Below are 17374 nucleotides of genomic sequence, written 5' to 3' on the forward strand. Positions count from 1 at the left end.
AATGTTTAAAACGTCAGACTGAGAGTATCAGTAGGGTGGGGGAGGACATCTCTCGCACGTGCCAATACCGTACCATCGTGCAAATTCCATTACCCGCTCGTTACGTTCCTTTCACATCCCACCCAATCAAGTTTTGCCACTTAATACATTACCATGTACTTTAACGCACCCAACCATTATCCAATTGTTCCTTAACCAATAAGCCACAATTTCGCAACCTTCAAAAATCAAAGACGCACTCCCAATCTTCTTCTTCGATGGCGGTCGTTACCAATATCAGTATCTCAACACAACCACAAAAACTACCTTCAACGTAACCCTCGATTTTCAGTCCCCACTCCTTCTTCTCCGATCGAAATCACTCGCTCATTGAACTTGTCTTTTCCCTTCATCGCTTTGCATTATCTTTTAATCGTTTCTTCTTCTTTCTTTATGTTTTTCTTTTTTGTTTTCAACTCAATCTTGCTTGCTAATCATTTTGTTTTTTTGTTTTGCTTTGCATTTTTTTCATTTTGGTTTTTTCGTTCTGTTTTCTTCTAGGGTTCTTAGTTTTTGTTCTACTGAGTGAAAAAAACGCAATGAACTCTAGAGAAATGAGTCGGGATAAGAGGTCTCAGTCTCCGTCGTTGTTTGGACGGAGAACTTCCGAACCTCGGGTTGAAGAATATCCACATTGTTATTCGCATTGGTTTTCACGTTCTTCACGGGAACGACCGATGACGAATGAACTTTCTGGTTCTTCTATCAGAGACCATTACAATGGAAGTCGTCTTTATTTTCATAAAGACGAACATTTCCGTAAACTCTCTCAGTTTTGCGAGAATTTACAAGGGGAATCACCGGCGAAAAAGTTTCAGTGGGAAAATTTGTTTGTTAATAATAATCTCGCCAATGGGAATTCGAAGGCGAGTATGGGGTTGAAACATGTTAATGGGTCTGATGGTGATAATCGAGGAATTAGGGTTTCTGGTTCACATTTGGGTACGTCGTCCAAGAGTATTTTAGGTGGTAATTTGCGGACATTCCATATGAATATTGGGGCAACTAAAGATAGTAACGTAAAGAATAATGGGGATACTTCCAGAAGTGTTGGAATCAATGACTGCAACCATTTGTCTTCTTCTAGAAAGTATGATGGGCCCCTGCATGACATCAATGAAGTCCATGTTCGGGACCGTCCGATCTTTGAATTAGTTGAAAATTCTCATAGAGGAAGACGAAACGAAACTTCTTCACGTGGGATTCAAGCGTCTCATCTTCACTCCAGTGCGCCTGTTGCTGAATCTAAAGGCATTTCGCAAGGCGAATTTCATGATTTACTGGAGTATAAACGAGCTCGGAGGAACCATATCGAACATTTTGACGATAGCAATCAATATTTCTCAGTTCAGCCATGTAAGAGGACTGATATTGATGCTGGACCCAGCCGTCCCTTCTCTCAACACATGGTTCGAATCCCGCAAGACGATTTCTATCGAGATTCTACAAGGACCAGTGTAGTAATGGATTCTGTTGTCGAAGGATTCCAAGACACTGAAAGCCATTTTGAAGAGACTACCCGACCAAGAGATCACAATGCTTTCATTGAAGGTTCTTGTATGAGCACTGCCCCTTTTGCGATGGAACAGTATGTTGAAGTTTTGGGTTCAGGAACTGAAAGTTCACAGGATGGTGAACGAGAAGCATATATAAGCAGTGAGAAATTACTTTTGGTTGAAGAAGATGGTTATAGGACAAATTTTGGGAAATGGACGCTTGAAGATGGAGTAAATGGGTCGTCAGTTTCAAAACATAAACAAGATTTGGGCGACATGGAAGACAGGAGAAAGCTGACATGGAAAGCTCAACATTCAACAAAGCCGAGGGTTGAAGGAGCAAGAAGCAAAATGCATGATCCCGGGCCTGGTTCATTTAAAAAACCAAATGTGTTTAGCAGAATCCAGTTTTTAAATCATGGAGATGTTAAAGATACTGATTTCAATTTAAACTGTAGAAACAACTGGCAGGTTGACGAGGATACTTCTTTTTCCTCTAAACGGCAGTTGCCTTGGGTAGTAAACCATGTCTCTCCACGTTCAAAGCTTAAACGTAGAAACCTAAAGAAACGTTTGGGTTTGCCCTTAGGGGATCCCAATTCAAACTCTTTAGTTAGAGAACGGGAACGTAAAAGAAACAAACGTCTGAGGAAGACAAATGTCGATCATGGTTGCCTTGATGTTCAAACAGGTGATTACTTGGAAGAGAAGGTGCAAAGTCCAACCAGTAGGCCACCACTTGAAGATCCAGAGGAGTTGAACCAGCTGATAAAGAGTGCCTTTCTGAAGTTTGTCAAAGTTCTGAGTGAGAATCCAGCCAGACGAAAGAAGTTAACAGAGCCAGGATGTGGTATTATAACATGCATTGTCTGCGGCAGGTTTGTTTTTTTTCTTCTTTCCAATATGCTATGCTCTACCTCCATTGAGCTTGTGATGTCCCTATCCTATTAGAAGTCTTATTTTAGCTTGCTCGCCACGTAAGTTGAGTTTGGTAATGGGGAAATATGAAACATTTTTAGAAACTTGTATAGAAAACACTTGGAAAATACTTTTTTTTTTTTTTGTGACTGTTTAAAGAAAAAGTGAAACATTTTTAGATACTTGAAAAGAAACACTTGGAAAATGCTTATTATTATTATTATTATTATTATTTTATAGTTTTTTTTGTAACTGTTTAAAGAAAAAGTTATCCATATAAACACTACTCTCAATGTTCATCTTAAAAATCATGTTTAATATCTTTCACAAGGTCAAAACTATTCAAGCGTGTGAATTGAAAAATGCTTTTGATCCCTTATTAGCAGTAGTTTAGGTAGGTCTGGGATATGAATTAAATGCTGGATTTGGCAACCCTAGGTTTTCCAGGATAGACATATAATAAATTTAGGAGTTGCTTAGCTGAAGGAGTTAAAGGGAGTACAAGTTGAGAGCAGTGAAGTCGCCCAAGGAGTTGTGGAGTATAGGATTTAGGAGTACAACTCTACTCCACACCTTGCACTAGGAGTTGGGAAAGGAAGTAGGAGTTTTCCCAAGAAATTTGTTGATCCCATGATTAAGAAATGTCTATTTTATGCCTTATTATTAACTCCCTACAATGTGGTCCCAAAAGTTCATAACTCCTTTCCTTACCTTTAGTTGATACTTATATAAACATTTTCTATTATTATCACTTCTCTGATGTGAGTTTGAATTGAGAAAGACTTTTGTATTCAACTTCTATTTACATATTTCTCTCTTTTCATATATTTTATTAATTTTCTTTTTTAATGGAAGCTTCATTTTGAAATGAAATTGATGGGACTCCGTTGAGCTGGTTTAGACTTTTTGGAATCAGTCTCTTGTTCCTTTCAAATGATCAAAGAGTTATCTTTGACCTTTGTTTTGATTTTTAATTTGAGAAATCATAGAAATTTAGAATATGGTTGGAAGAGATAGAGAACAGAATCGTGTTTCCAAAGAGAGTGTAATGCAAGCTAAAAAGTTTCTTGCAATCAGGGCTTTAGCCTGAGTTTCCTTCTACACTCCCGTGACTGCATAATTTCTTGCCTTGTATTGTTGTTTTCACAACTTCTTTAGAAGCTATCTATGTAGTTCAACCGATGCTCTAGTATTCCACCTCTTCTTAAGTTGGTATGAATGAATAATTTGAGGTTCATATACTCTACTATGCAAGACGTTTTCCATGGAAAGCCACTTTCTCTTGGTGCACGTGTTTTAGGTTTCTGTATATATATTGCTTGCTAAATTTACTCGCATTTTTATCAGCAAGTCCAAGGAGTTTGTAGATGCACTAAGCTTATCACAACATGCCTCTCGGACGCTGGAAGGATCTAGGGCAGAACACTTGGGTCTTCATAAAGCACTTTGTTGGCTCATGGGATGGAGCAGTGAAACAGCGCCAAATGGTCTATGGGTTCGAAGGATATTACCTCTCGAAGAAGTACTTGCTTTGAAGGAGGATCTCATTATATGGCCCCCTGTTCTTATCATTCATAACAGTTCTATTGCAATTGATAAACTATCTGATGGGGTAGCCATAAGTTGTGAGGAGCTTGAGGCTGTTATTAGAGGTAAACCCTGTCTTTGCTGTAACTATGAATTGCCCGTCTTTCCATTTCTAATATTCAAGTTGCATGTTGATGACACATCATTCAAGATTTCAAGTCGTCTTCTCAGGTTGACCAAGATGTGGTCTATAGACATGCTCAATATATTTTTAAAATAGTGCGCCCTTGTTTGTTTTTATGTTACCGGAGCTGGAATCAATCAATTATATAGATGGTTTTTCCTGTGAGATAATTACTACTCACACCTCTTTGTCTTGCCTATTTTGCAAACTATATTATTTTATTTTTTTTAGAAAAAAGTCATAAATACTCATGTGGATTCCAAAATCTAAGTAACTGTATGTTTCTGTTAAATTTAACAGAATTGGTCAGTGGACTTGATTCTAGTTCTAGGTTTGCTATGTGTATCTACTTACTACCGTGGACTCACATAAGGGTTTGGTTTTCAAAGTACTCAAAGTATATGCATGTAACTCTTTTTGGTTAAATTGAAGATTTGATCTTTATAATTTAGGAAAAATATTGCTGGGTCCCTTCGGTCTTACGAGTTAGAATTTTGTACTTGAGGTTTGATAAAACCTTATAAATAGTCCTTATACTTTGCTAGAATAGTCTTGTAAGGATTACTTCGAAAAGTTTTATCAAATCATAGAAACTAAATTCTAAATTTCTGAAAGACCAAATATTCAATTTAACTTTTTTTTTTTTCTTTTGCTTTCGGTTACTACAGTCCTGTTAGGTTAGTTTTCACCAACTCTGATGAATTATGCATGTTTACCTTTGTTGATTATCGATAAATATTAAAAACATTATTGGTTGTTTAGTCTTTTGGTTTCACCATAGTTTTGGTTTGCCCCAAAACAAAATGAGCAGGAATGGGTTGTGGAGGGAAGATCAAAGTGGTACGTGGTAAACCCGGAAACCAGAGTATTATGGTAGTAACTTTTGGTGCAATGTTTTCTGGGTTGCAAGAAGCAGAAAGACTACACAAAAGCTTTGCAGATAAGAGTCACGGTAGGGACGAGGTCCATAAAATCAATCTGAGACATCTCATTGACAGCAACGTGGATCTGCATAAAGCAACAGGAGCAAACACATTGGAGAGTGTACTTTATGGCTACTTAGGCCTTGCCGAGGACTTGGTTAAACTCGACTTCGAGACCAAGAAGAGGTCTGTGGTGAAAAGCAAGAAAGAAATCCAAGCCATTGTAAATGCATCTCTTCAGTGTTAGTGTTTACTAAGAGTTAGTTTTTGTATAGAATGTCTCATGCATTGGTGTCGGTTATTCGACCGTCATCCTTAGTTTTGTATTTGGGTAAACTAAAACTAGTTTCTGTAGTCTTTTTTTTTGTTGGTGGGCAAATTTTTGGTGGGAACACAATTTTGATGTGTGTTTTGTCAAGAGCTTGGTAACAGATTGGAGTTCTCTTGGATTAAGTTAGGGGATTGAATTTACATTGGCCTTTTGCCATCATTGAACTGATTTGAAATGCTAATTGTATTTAGCAAAAAATTATCCCATGCTTATAGTTGCCTTGGATAATTCTATTTTCTTCTGATTGTGTCAGCTCCACCATACTGTACTGTACTGTACTAGACTATACATGTTTCTTTCATGGTTATCTCATTGCAAACTTTAAATGGAGAGAGAGAGTCAGAAATTGTAAGGCACTTAAATTGAATCTTTTGTGCACTTCTTATATAAAACTTTTAACAACTTTCTCAAATCAATGAATAATTTATATACACAACAATTGAGCTATTGTGTAAATTTGATCATGCAACTCTTAACAATTTTGTGATCGTGTTTCTCATCTTCGTTGAAAGTTGAGGAATCGAATGCCATATGCAAACACGAATAAGAAAAGAAAAACCCAGCCGAGGTGGCCGATAACAAGTGGGATTAGAAAGTCATGATCAAAACCCAAGTTTTTCTTGAGGAATTCATTTACTCGCATCGGTTCTGAACCAGGAATCTCTAGGAAGTTGGTTTTGTCTCCTAGTTGTGATGCGACAATGCCATAGATTGTCCAAGCAACTGGTGAAGCCCAATAATACCATCTCCACCACACAGGAATTAGCTGCAAGCAATTCAAGGGTTAAACTTTCAATTTAAATTGCATTTTCAACTGTGACGATCAAACTTATTTGCTTTCTTTCCAAGTTAAGGTTCTGAATTCTCTAAGAAACTTAGATCAAGGTTTGGAATCGCGTACCAGCCTGGGGATGAGGAAACCAGAGAACAAGTTCCAGAAGTTGAGGAAAAATGACATAATAACTGCAGCAAGTTGAGGGCCTGGAGTGAGGGCAACAACCATCATCCCATACATAGAGAAGTAAGTGAAGCACATGAATACGAAGTAGTAGAAATAGAAGAACTTGTCTGCCTTCCACTCGAACCCGATCATCGAGTATAGAAGCAACACGTAGATAATAGTTTGAATAGCAACATATATTGTCTCAATGGCCACCTGCGAAGCAGCTCATTTTTATCACTCACACAAATATCTTTCTACATAAAGGAAAATGTGATATCTAGAGATATAATTTGTTAATTTGATATTGACTTTCATCTCCTTACTTGAGCAAATGCATATGGTAACTCAGAATACATCCCTGCAGCTCTTTCTCGATAGAATACCATCCTTTCTATCGAAACAACGGTTTGTGCAGCCGAGGCGTTGGTAGCTCCAAGGAAGAGAACTGCAGAGTATATAGCTCCTAAAAGATTCATTAGGTCTTGTTGTTTTTCTCTGTCAACAGAATGAAGATTAAGTTGAAACATTTAAGTTCATCCAATCATCTGAATTATTCTTTCAACATTAAAAAGGGGAGATATCATATTCATAGGAACATTATATTAAGAATGTGGTTGAAAATAAAAGAAGTAGACTTACATTATGTTTCCTTTACCCCAGAAGATTATACCAAACAATATACCGATAATGATAGTCATGAAGAACCGGATTGCATTGTACCGCGAGTTTCTCCAATACGACCAATGTTGTTTCCAGAAGCAAGCCTTGCACTGAGTTATGAAGCCTTGGGAATATTTTGTAGGAAAATAAAGATCCTTGGACTCTTCTTGTGGAGTGCTTAGGTCTTTTATGAGGATCTGATTTTTCCTGAGGAATGAAGGAAAAGATTCACCCAAGAAAAAAAAAATCAATTCATGCACTTACTGGAGCATAGGAAATTTCAAGGGGAAATGAGTTGCAGCATAATTCAACTTACTGGTAGAGATTGGAGTTTGCATATATTTCTGCAAAATCGACATCAAGTTGAGCCTCTACAGCGGCAGAGCTCACCTCGAGCATCCAGGTAGCAGGATTGTAGCCCTCTTTAATTTTTGGAACCCCTTGAATGGCCTGCAAAAGTACTCAAATGTGTGGGAAGTATTAATAAACAAATCTATCATAATCTGATCGTGGTAAACATGAATATAAATGTGATATTCGATGACCAACCATACCTCAAAGTATTCGATTAGTAGGTGAGAATGGCGACCAAGTGGTCCTGCATAAATCACCTGTCCTCCCCTTTTCATTAGCAAGAGCTACAAGTGACAGCAAAGAAAAATCAATTTATGAAGATCACGCTTCACACCTTAAGGTTGAAACTATGTCAATGAACTCAAATACCTCATCAAATGCTTCAAAGATATCAATACTCGGTTGGTGAATTGTGCAGACTACTGTTCGTCCCGTGTCAACCGTGTTTCTTACGGTGCGCATTACAATAGCAGCAGCCCTTGCATCTAGACCTGATGTTGGTTCGTCCATAAAGATGATAGAGGGATTAGCAACCAACTCGACAGCGATTGTGAGCCTCTTTCTTTGTTCAGTTGAAAGACCGTTCACTCCAGGAAGTCCAACTATAGCATTTCTCAACGGATTAAGCTCAACCAACTGCATCACTTCCTCGACAAACATCTGCATAGATCATCAATACAATTTTCAGTAACATCATCGGTTGTTTCGTTCTCTAAAAGCTTTTTAGAATCTATCAGAGTGTGTACAAATCATGCCTTTCGTGTTTCCGTTTTTACATCAGATGCAAGACGCAACCAGGCAGAGTATAACAAGGACTCGTATACTGTGACATATGGTGAATGGATGTCATTCTGTTCACAATAGCCACTAACTCGAGTAAATGTAGATTGGTTCTTTGGGTATCCAGAAATTTTTATACTTCCTTCAATATAGCCACCAGTTTTTCTTCCTGCTAATACATCCATCAAGGTGGTCTTTCCAGCACCACTTACACCAACCAATGCCGTAAGAACACCGGGCCTAAAAGCACCACTAACATCCCTCAGCAGTTGTAGTCGTCTTTCATCAACCCCTTGGCTCTTCATTTCCTGATGAAGGTACACAAAATTCAATGAGTTGAGATTTTTTTTTTGTCTCAAACATATGCTGTTACTATAAGATATGTAGAGAGAGCATATAACAGTACGTCCTAAAGTAAAGGTACTTACTGCAGGCATGTCAACATAATAGTTCACATTGTTAAAAGCTAAAGAAAGAGGTTGAAACGGCAAAACCATTCCTCGGTTAGTACGATTATCTGCCACATCAACACCTGAGCTTTTAATTCCTTTTGAACTCGACGTCAATTGTTTCTTAGAGCTACTTTTTGAGTTGTCCTCTGATAATATGATTTTGTTATCGCCAAAAGCTGGAACCAAGAAGAAAGCAAGACGTCAAGAAACAAATTCAATTCAAAAGGAAAGGGAGATAAGTTTGTTGTATCGACTTACGATTCAAAAAGGTGAGGGCGGCGATGAAAAGAAGATTGAAAAGAAGAGAAAAACCAAAAAGTGCTCCAATACAAATCCAGAACCAATATTCATCAGTAAACAAGCCTCTTTCCTTTAGAAGGATCTTTCCTACTGTGGTGTTGAGAATTGGCTGAGTCAAAGAAAGATGGTAAGCATGAAGGATCGAATTCTTTGAATTTTTAAGTTTGAAGTTTTGAATGTTCTAATGTTCAGTGGATGTTTAATAGGAACTTACAGCACTCCATCTCTTGTCAAGAAACTCATTGATGGCGATAGCATTTTGTCCATACATCATAGGAGAAATGTAGTAGGCCCATTTCAGCCATGGCTTGATGTCATCTACATAAAGAAAAGTATATATCAGTTACATATTATCATTAGATGTATTTAAATGTATTTTATCTAATATAAGATGGTGAAAGGAGGATGGTTATCATAAGATTGATTCTTTTACTTCTGGAGACGATGAAGCCACCAAGCACAAACACCATCTGCAAAGTGAAGGTACCGAGCGTGTTTACAACGACTTCTGCTCTTCCGAGGGCTGCAATGAAGCGAAATAGACCCAAAGCCATTTGATGGATTCCAATGAAGGCCAGCAGCTGTTTGAAGAACCTGAAATGTTGGAAGTGACGGTAGAATTTAAGCACCATTCATAACTCAGTTTTGATCTTGTTGCTCTATGATTAATTTTACTTTGTTGTTGTTCTTACCTACTGGCGGCAGGTGCATAACCGATTGTGTAGTATGTAAGACCAGTCCAGATTGCCGATTCCACTAATGAGATGGGAATCTTCAGTAGCCAAATGGGTAATCCAAAAGCCCAAGCTGGATAGAAGAAGAAATCCCTTTGTTTATAGAACACAGGAAGCCTAAAAACTGTCATTGCCATTTCCATTGTTCCATTGAACATGATATTTAAAAGACTGAAAAACAAGGCCCCCCAAAACTTCCCACTCTCTTGGATTGAACCCGGTTTCATCTCTGTTCTTAAGAACACTGTGAATGTAATTGTAGCCATGAGTGTGATCTGAAAAGTCTTAAAAATGTAAATGAAAGAGTTCCTCTTCATCAATAACCATTCCCTTGAGAAGCAAGCCTTGAAGAGTGCCCAATTGGAAAGACCATACTTTTTTGTAACTAATGCAGCAGGATGAGTTCTAGATTTATCAAAAGGAACTCTAAGATCTTCTATGAGTTGTTGGGCTACATGAAAAGAAGCAAACGCTTGGACGAAATCCGACACAGAGACGTGATGGTAAGGTTGGTTTTTCCTACTCCAATACTGCTCTTGATCCTTTTTGGAAGTAACTTCCTGCAGAAAGTCCGCAACGCCCTTCCTTTCTGGGCATTTGAAACCAACATATTCGAAGAACTCGAGAATATGCTCACGTGGGCCTTGGTACACAATCTGACCTTCAGAAAGAAGGATTAAATCATCGAAAAGATTAAATGTTTCGGGTGCAGGTTGGAGTAGCGATATCACCATGCTGATGTCCATAATGTGAACCATTTGCCTCATAAACTTAACAATCTGAAAAGTGGTAGAACTGTCCAATCCTGTTGAAATTTCATCCATGAAAAATGCCTTTGCAGGTCCAACCAACATTTCCCCTAGATTTTAACACACAAAAAAGATTCTTCAAAACTAATCAAAACCAAGTGAGAAGTTCAAAAGATAGATTTCATAATCTATAGCCTTAACATACCGGTAGTTACTCGCTTCTTTTGTCCACCCGAGATGCCTCTTCTCATATTATCTCCAACCATTATATCAGCACAAATATCAAGACCAAGTATCTGAAGAAGTTGAAATTGTTTCAATATGTCTTAAATTTGTATAGATATGACATTCCTGAAGAGAGGATATAATAGACAAACCTTTAGAACATAATCTGTTATCAGACTAGTTTCCTGGCCAGCCATAGCTGTGGCTTTCATGTATGCATCGATCTCGGGATCTGGTTTAATTCCTGCTTCTTTCTCCCTTCTAGACAATTCAACTAACAAATCATACCTTGTTCCGACTCCGAGGCAACGTCCAGAGAAGTCCAATGTCTCACGAACGGTCATTTCACCGTAATGAAGGTCGTGCTGGCTAATATAAGCACCAGTTCTTTGAGGTATGAATTCTTCAAGTTCATGACCACAATATGTAACTTTCCCACTTAACTGTTTGAAAACTTTTAATTTGTCAGTTAGAATGAAGAAACAATTGGATCCATCAAGGGACAGGCAGAGAGAAGTTGTGGTTGACCTTTAGATCATCATCTGATTTTCCGGCAAGTGCTTTTAGAAGTGTTGTTTTTCCTGAACTAGGAGGACCCAGAAGCAATGTCATCCTGGAAAACATTAACAATAGAATAAGTTGCAACAAAATTGAAGGTGTGCATATAGTTAATCACCTTCCTTTCCTTCTTAGAGAAAGAAAATAGCAAAAAGCATAAGAGAAGCAAGTTTTACACATAAGGTTGGTCACTAATCTCTATAGGAGTCCGTGGTAACCTGACCGCTCTACCTAAACCAATCGTTATAACGGTCCCCAATTGCCATTACCGGAAAGACTTGACCTCAATCAAAATCATACGTCATCTCAGACGAGTCTTGTGAGAAAATTCTTAAAGCTTCATCCTTATTTATTTTGTCTTCAAATTTTCAATGTTGATACCTTTTCTCCTTAAACTTCCATTGGCATTTGTTTTGGTCATTTTTTTCTTGAAATTTTTTGGCAACCGAAATCTTATACTCAAGGATACATGTTGGAATGTTTTTAGTTTGTTATCTAGCACTCCAAACAACTAAATAAACTTTCTAATCCTAGAAGTGTATCTTGATTTGTAGTTTGCAATATTCTCTAATAATAAGTTGCCCTCATCTCTACTCGTTCACATAATTAACATACTAATAGGAACCACATAAAATCTTATAATTATCTCTGGCCTTCCTCCTTATTTTTTATAGTCGATTCTTAACATATGTCACTCAAAACACAAATCCAAGTCATACTATGCAATATTATACTCAAAGACTGTATAAAAGTCTAGAAGCACGAAAGTTTATAGAAGCAAAATGGGATGGTGAAATAATGTACCTTGAGGGCTTTATTATGCCACTTACATCTTGGAGTATCTTAACAACTTTTTTCTTTGATGGAGAGAGCCTCATTGCTCCAAGAACCCCCTATTTAATTTAACATTTTTCTCAGTCCAAAAAATCACAGAAAGCTCCAAAACTCAAATACAGATGAACATAAATGAAAGAAAGAATAGTTTTATAAGCACCTCCATTGCATTCATGGTGGAGTTGAGGAGTGTTGGAAGTGCTCTGCTTCCAACATGTCCATTACCTTCAATGGACAATTTCTCAAATCTTATTTCAATTTTGGGAATTTCAACTCCTACCCTGTCAAGATCAATATGATATTTAGTAACTTTGCATCTTTCTCACCAGCCAAACAGATCATTCCCAAGGCAACAAGCATAAAGAGAAGAGATGTGGGAGTAAACAGGTTAAATTGCTACAAGACTGTTTGCTGTCCGGTTACCCTCCTTAGTTAAATCAAAAATTTGGTCCATATATATAATTAGAATAATTTAATCTTTATAGTTTGATAAAACCTTCCCAGATAGTTTTTTCGGTAGGATTAAACTCTAACTTTAAACACTTTTAAATTTACCATTTTATTTATAACATTTTATAAATGTGTGTGTTTGTTCAATTGCTTATGTTTATAAGTTGAATTTAAAATAGAAATACAATTTATAAGTTGTTCCCCCATCCCTTAAATATTTTTTCTTAATTAAAATGACTTTATCAAGATTAATTATAGAAATATTAGACATATTTTCTAATATTTATGGTATTAAATCACACTGTTCAACTCAAGAACATTACTACAACTCAAATTTTAAACTACTTTTATTCATCGTGACTTTTAAAAAAATAAAAGTATCATCTAAGATTATAAACATATACCTTTTAAAAATATTAATAAGACTATTTGATAACCGTTTCGCTCTTAATTTATTTATGATACTTTTGTTAGATACATTTACATTTTTTCTATAAAAAATAAATATCAAGAACTTTTTGAAAAAATTATTATAAATGACAAAAATGTTGAAAATATTTACAAATTTAGTAAAATTTCATATTCCTTCCATGATAAATATTGGTAGGTTACTGATAATCTTTTATCGATATGTTCTAATCAACATTGATAGGAGTCTACTAAAGTTTATCTTAGCTCTCATATATAAAATAAAAAGATTTGCTATATTTTGGAAATATTTTAGTTTTATGTTGAAAATCTCGAATTTTTTCAAATTTAGAAAAAAACAAAATTTTTAAAGGGGTGATAACAAACAAACAAAAAGAAGAAAAGAAAAAGAAACTCATGGATGAAATTAACTTTAAAAAGAAAAAAAGAAAAAAAAAGAAACTAACAACCAAATAATAAATAATAAATAATGGGAACTGAAATCTTTTTAAAAGTATATATACTTATAAAAGGTGACCGTTACAATCATCTAAAATCATTCAAGAAACTGTACTAATCTAAGATACAAATAAGTATTAAGAATATCAATACGATGATCTAAAATCATTTAAGAAACTATACTAAATAAGAACAAAGTACAAAAATGATCGTAACGATGATTCAAAAATCATTCGAGAAACTATACAAAATAGGAACAAACCTGTCGGTTCTGGCCCGAATTCGGGCGAGAAATCTTTCATTATCTTCCTCAACAACCTTGAGAATATTGTTGATCAACTGCTTTTTATCCTCATTTCCAATCTTTGTAATGTCAACTTCTTCATGAACAACTTTCCCCCCGCTTCTCACGTGCTTCAACATCCCTTTTCTCACCCTCTCATACGTCGGCAGCCTCTCGATCGCCGCCCATTTCAGCTCCTCCTCCTCCTCTTCCGCCGTCTCCCTCCGGCTGCTCCGCTCAAACACCTCCGTCGGCGCATTCCATATCTCCCTCATACTCGCCGTCGACGACCTCCAGCTCCTGCTACTCGTCTGTCGTAGAAACTCATCTCCAGTGAACGCCGACGCCATTTTATAAAACCTCCGATCTCATTAATTAATTTTCCAACTGGGTTTTCAGTTTGAATTTGAACGCACACACTCTCTCTCTCTCTCTTTTTAATTACAACTTTGAAAGAGAAAATTGGTGAGTGTCGTTGTTGATAGTGTTTTATTCAGAAGTAATAATGCTTCTATTTATACAATTCGGGTTACGAGATTTCATTCAAGAAGATACGACTGGCCAAGTTTGACTTTTTTAATGTGGGTCAATGTTGCTGAGTTGAACTTCTGGAAGGACTAAATGAGTTGTTGTAATATTATTAGTGCAGGTATCTATATGTGTATGCATGAACATGCATGGGCTTACGTGTCACTCACGTTACAGAATTGCTTTGCTGCCTTGTGAGAACAATTTATAGTCATTTTGGTTCACACTATACATTTCTTTCCATTTCACATTCATATTATTCATAGTTCTACTCATCTATCTTAAAAATTTGGATAAATGGATGACGTGATGCACAATCAATAAATAAGAATATACGAAAAATGAAATTATTTGAGAATAATATTGAAAAATATAAATTATAAGCATCTTCGGTTATAAGATTTGTGATTTGAATCGATCGGATCAAAACTTTGTAATAGGGTATATGTTTTTTCTATTAAGCATTTGATCGTATATACATACATGCATAGGTCTATGTGTATATAAATACAATTTTAAGAAGATGATTATGAATATGTATTATCAAGTTTTAGATTTCTCAATTTTCTTTCTTTGTCCATTTAGTTTTTTTAGAAACCTTTAAATAATTTTAAAAAAGATATTTGGTATAAAATTAAAGCTTCTTGTGTATTAAAAATATCAAATATGTCATAATTGGTTAGGCATGAACTTAAAACTTCATTGTTTAAGAAAACTTTAGGCATATCTTAAATTGATGTTAGAAAAGTTTGTTAGATGTAAATTAAAAGTTGATTACGTATCTGTTAGATTTTTTTTTTTTCAAAATTTGAAAAAAAAAAACCTATCATAACTTAATTCAACAAACTTTTGATAGATTGATTGGTCCTTTTTCCCAAAATATATATAGAGAGGCTTTAAAGTCTTAGGTCCTTTCACCTTTTCGGCTAATTTTTTTATTTTCAAAAGAACCTTTTCGGCTTATTAATTTATTGAACTTCTGGTCAAAGCATACTATTTATTTTTATTTTTATGATAAAAAATGATTTTTTTTTCCCTTTCATAAAACATAACTAGTCCACTTTTTTTAATATGATAATTAGGTTGTAGGTTCGAATTTTTCAAACTCTAAGATGCAAGACAACGGTGGGCCTAAGGATTTTGTTGGCATAAAATTTTATATAAAAAGAAAGGATAAAGAATAGAACTTGAACCCTAAGCGTAAAAAAAATCAGGATATAAATTTATTACGAGGCTTTATTTCATGCTCTTTGTTATATATAAATATTATATAAATATCATAAAGTTGAGTAGGATTTGAAATTTTCTCGTAAATTTTTATTACTTTTTTAGTTCTATTATATTCCTTTACTTAAAAGTTTTAAATAATTGAAACTAGAGTATCAAATTGAGTATGTAGAATAAAATTACAACGTAATATAGAATATTTGATGGTCGATATAATATTATTTAATATAAACTTAGTTTGACTTTGATGCTAATTTTTTAATACAAAAACCACGCTAGAAAAAGAAGAAAAAAAAAGTATGGAAGGAGGTGTAAAATAATAATTAGTGTTAAAAGTTTATGAACTACTTTACGAAATTATATATGGCAATTATTATTATTGTTTCTAATAGTTCTTTTTATTTAAGAGATTGGTTGATTGATTTATTATTATTATCATTGAGATAACGTAAGACGTGACTTCATTATCCATTTTATCTTATTTGGAAATTAGAAAACAATATCTTGATGGCAAGAAATCAGGGTCTCCAATGTGCAAATGCTTTCTGTACATTATTCGATTTCTTTTCTTTAATTTTGAGAAAATTATGAACAATAAATATAAAAAATATATTCAAATATTATTTCCACTGTTTAGATTTTGTTCTAGTCCTTATACTTTCGATTTAATTTTCATTTTGGGTCATGTCTATGTGTTAAGAATGTTCATCGTTTTTATTCAGCTTATACTTTTGAAAAATGAGCCCATTTTCATTTTTAAATAGATAAAAATCGTGACTTCTTGAAAGTTTAAAGACTATATAATAAACCAAAATCAAAAGTAAAAAGATAACAATGAAGTTAAAAAACCAAAATGTACACGAATTGATCGTATGGGCACTAAAACTAACATGCTCAAATGAACCGAAATTCAAAGTAGAAGACCGATAAAAATTTTAAAGGTAGAAATATCTCATTTTGAAAAAAATATATATCCAATTTGAAAATGTTCTGCTCCAAAAATGAAATTATAAATATATTATATTTATAATTATAGATTTGACAAATTAATGTTTTGGTTATTTTATATATATATATATATATATATTATGGTTTCTTAGGTTTTGAGTATTATTTTTCATAGTAGATCAGACGATGGGTATTAAAAGTAAAGCAAAAGAATCCCAGTTTACGTTTTTCTAGAAGTTGCAATTCAAATAATTTTTTAAACAACACAAAACAATAATATGTTGTAATTTGAGTCACAACGAAATAAAAAGTCAAAATATACCTAAGCACATAGATTTAACATTATGTATATTTAAACTAATATAAAATTAATTATGAAATATAGCATAATCCTTTCAACTTTGTGTTTGTGTTTGTACCTGTAAATAATACTATCCTATTATAACCTAATACTTTATTTGTATAGTTTAAAAGATTTGAAACTCTCTCTATCATATGACCATTAATCCTAATAATTACATTTTTTTTCCTTTCAATGTAACATTGTAGAGTGCGTAGGAGATTAAATTTTGTAATCTCTTAATTGAGAGGGTGTATGTTATGAATAGTTAAGGTCATATGTTATGATCAGTTAAGTTATATTCAAACCGACAAAAAAAAAAAAATTAAACAAACAAAAAAGGAGTTATGTTATGAGTGATTTTAGACCAAAAGATATATCGAATAGCTAACACAAGTAGGAAGAATAACAAAGTCAAGAAAAGAAGTGAACATGTATAATACCGGCTAAAAGTAGAAACTTAGGACCAAAATGAGTTTATTATAAATGGAGTATAGCTTGAGCCTTTGGTGCAAGCAAGCATGCTCAATTTCGACTAGGGCTTATGGTCAAGCTTTACCAAAATTAACATTAACCAACAAACGGGGCATGAGTAGAGATTGTCTTGCTTTCATAGTAGACGACCCTATCAAACATGAAACAAAACACATCCGCTCAACCCAGTAGGTTATTTTCTTGTCCTAATCATCAAAGTCTTAGAAAACAATCTAGGGTTAACTACATC

General features: G+C 34.7%; 2 protein-coding genes across 3 annotated transcripts; one reads left to right on the plus strand and one right to left on the minus strand.

Moving 5' to 3' along the window:
* On the plus strand, window positions 1-5646 carry LOC103497964 (uncharacterized). 2 transcript variants are annotated; one of them, XM_051091800.1, is made up of 3 exons: window positions 1-2413; window positions 3801-4105; window positions 4946-5646. In XM_051091800.1, exons 1-3 carry the CDS (start codon window positions 579-581, stop codon window positions 4969-4971), a joined length of 2166 nt encoding a protein of 721 aa, XP_050947757.1. In that variant the 5' UTR covers window positions 1-578; the 3' UTR covers window positions 4972-5646. The 2 variants fall into 2 exon arrangements, with proteins under 2 accessions (XP_050947757.1, XP_008458617.2); XM_008460395.3 differs by having other exon boundaries at window positions 4976-5646.
* Window positions 5647-5757: 111 nt separating this feature from the next.
* LOC103497963 (pleiotropic drug resistance protein 2-like) lies at window positions 5758-14087 on the minus strand. The gene is made up of 19 exons (XM_008460393.3): window positions 13587-14087; window positions 12168-12288; window positions 11978-12066; window positions 11144-11228; window positions 10768-11058; window positions 10596-10686; window positions 9600-10500; window positions 9341-9501; window positions 9122-9225; window positions 8866-9016; window positions 8584-8783; window positions 8131-8463; window positions 7745-8035; window positions 7576-7659; window positions 7338-7471; window positions 7001-7228; window positions 6685-6856; window positions 6320-6574; window positions 5758-6184 (listed from the first exon to the last, which is right to left on the minus strand). The coding sequence occupies exons 1-19, from the start codon at window positions 13955-13957 to the stop codon at window positions 5915-5917; spliced, it is 4332 nt and encodes a 1443-aa protein (XP_008458615.3). The 5' UTR covers window positions 13958-14087; the 3' UTR covers window positions 5758-5914.
* Between the last annotated feature and the right edge of the window lie 3287 nt (window positions 14088-17374).

Source organism: Cucumis melo, chromosome 11 (genome assembly GCF_025177605.1).
Source record: "Cucumis melo cultivar AY chromosome 11, USDA_Cmelo_AY_1.0, whole genome shotgun sequence".
NCBI classification, from domain to species: Eukaryota; Viridiplantae; Streptophyta; class Magnoliopsida; order Cucurbitales; family Cucurbitaceae; genus Cucumis; species Cucumis melo.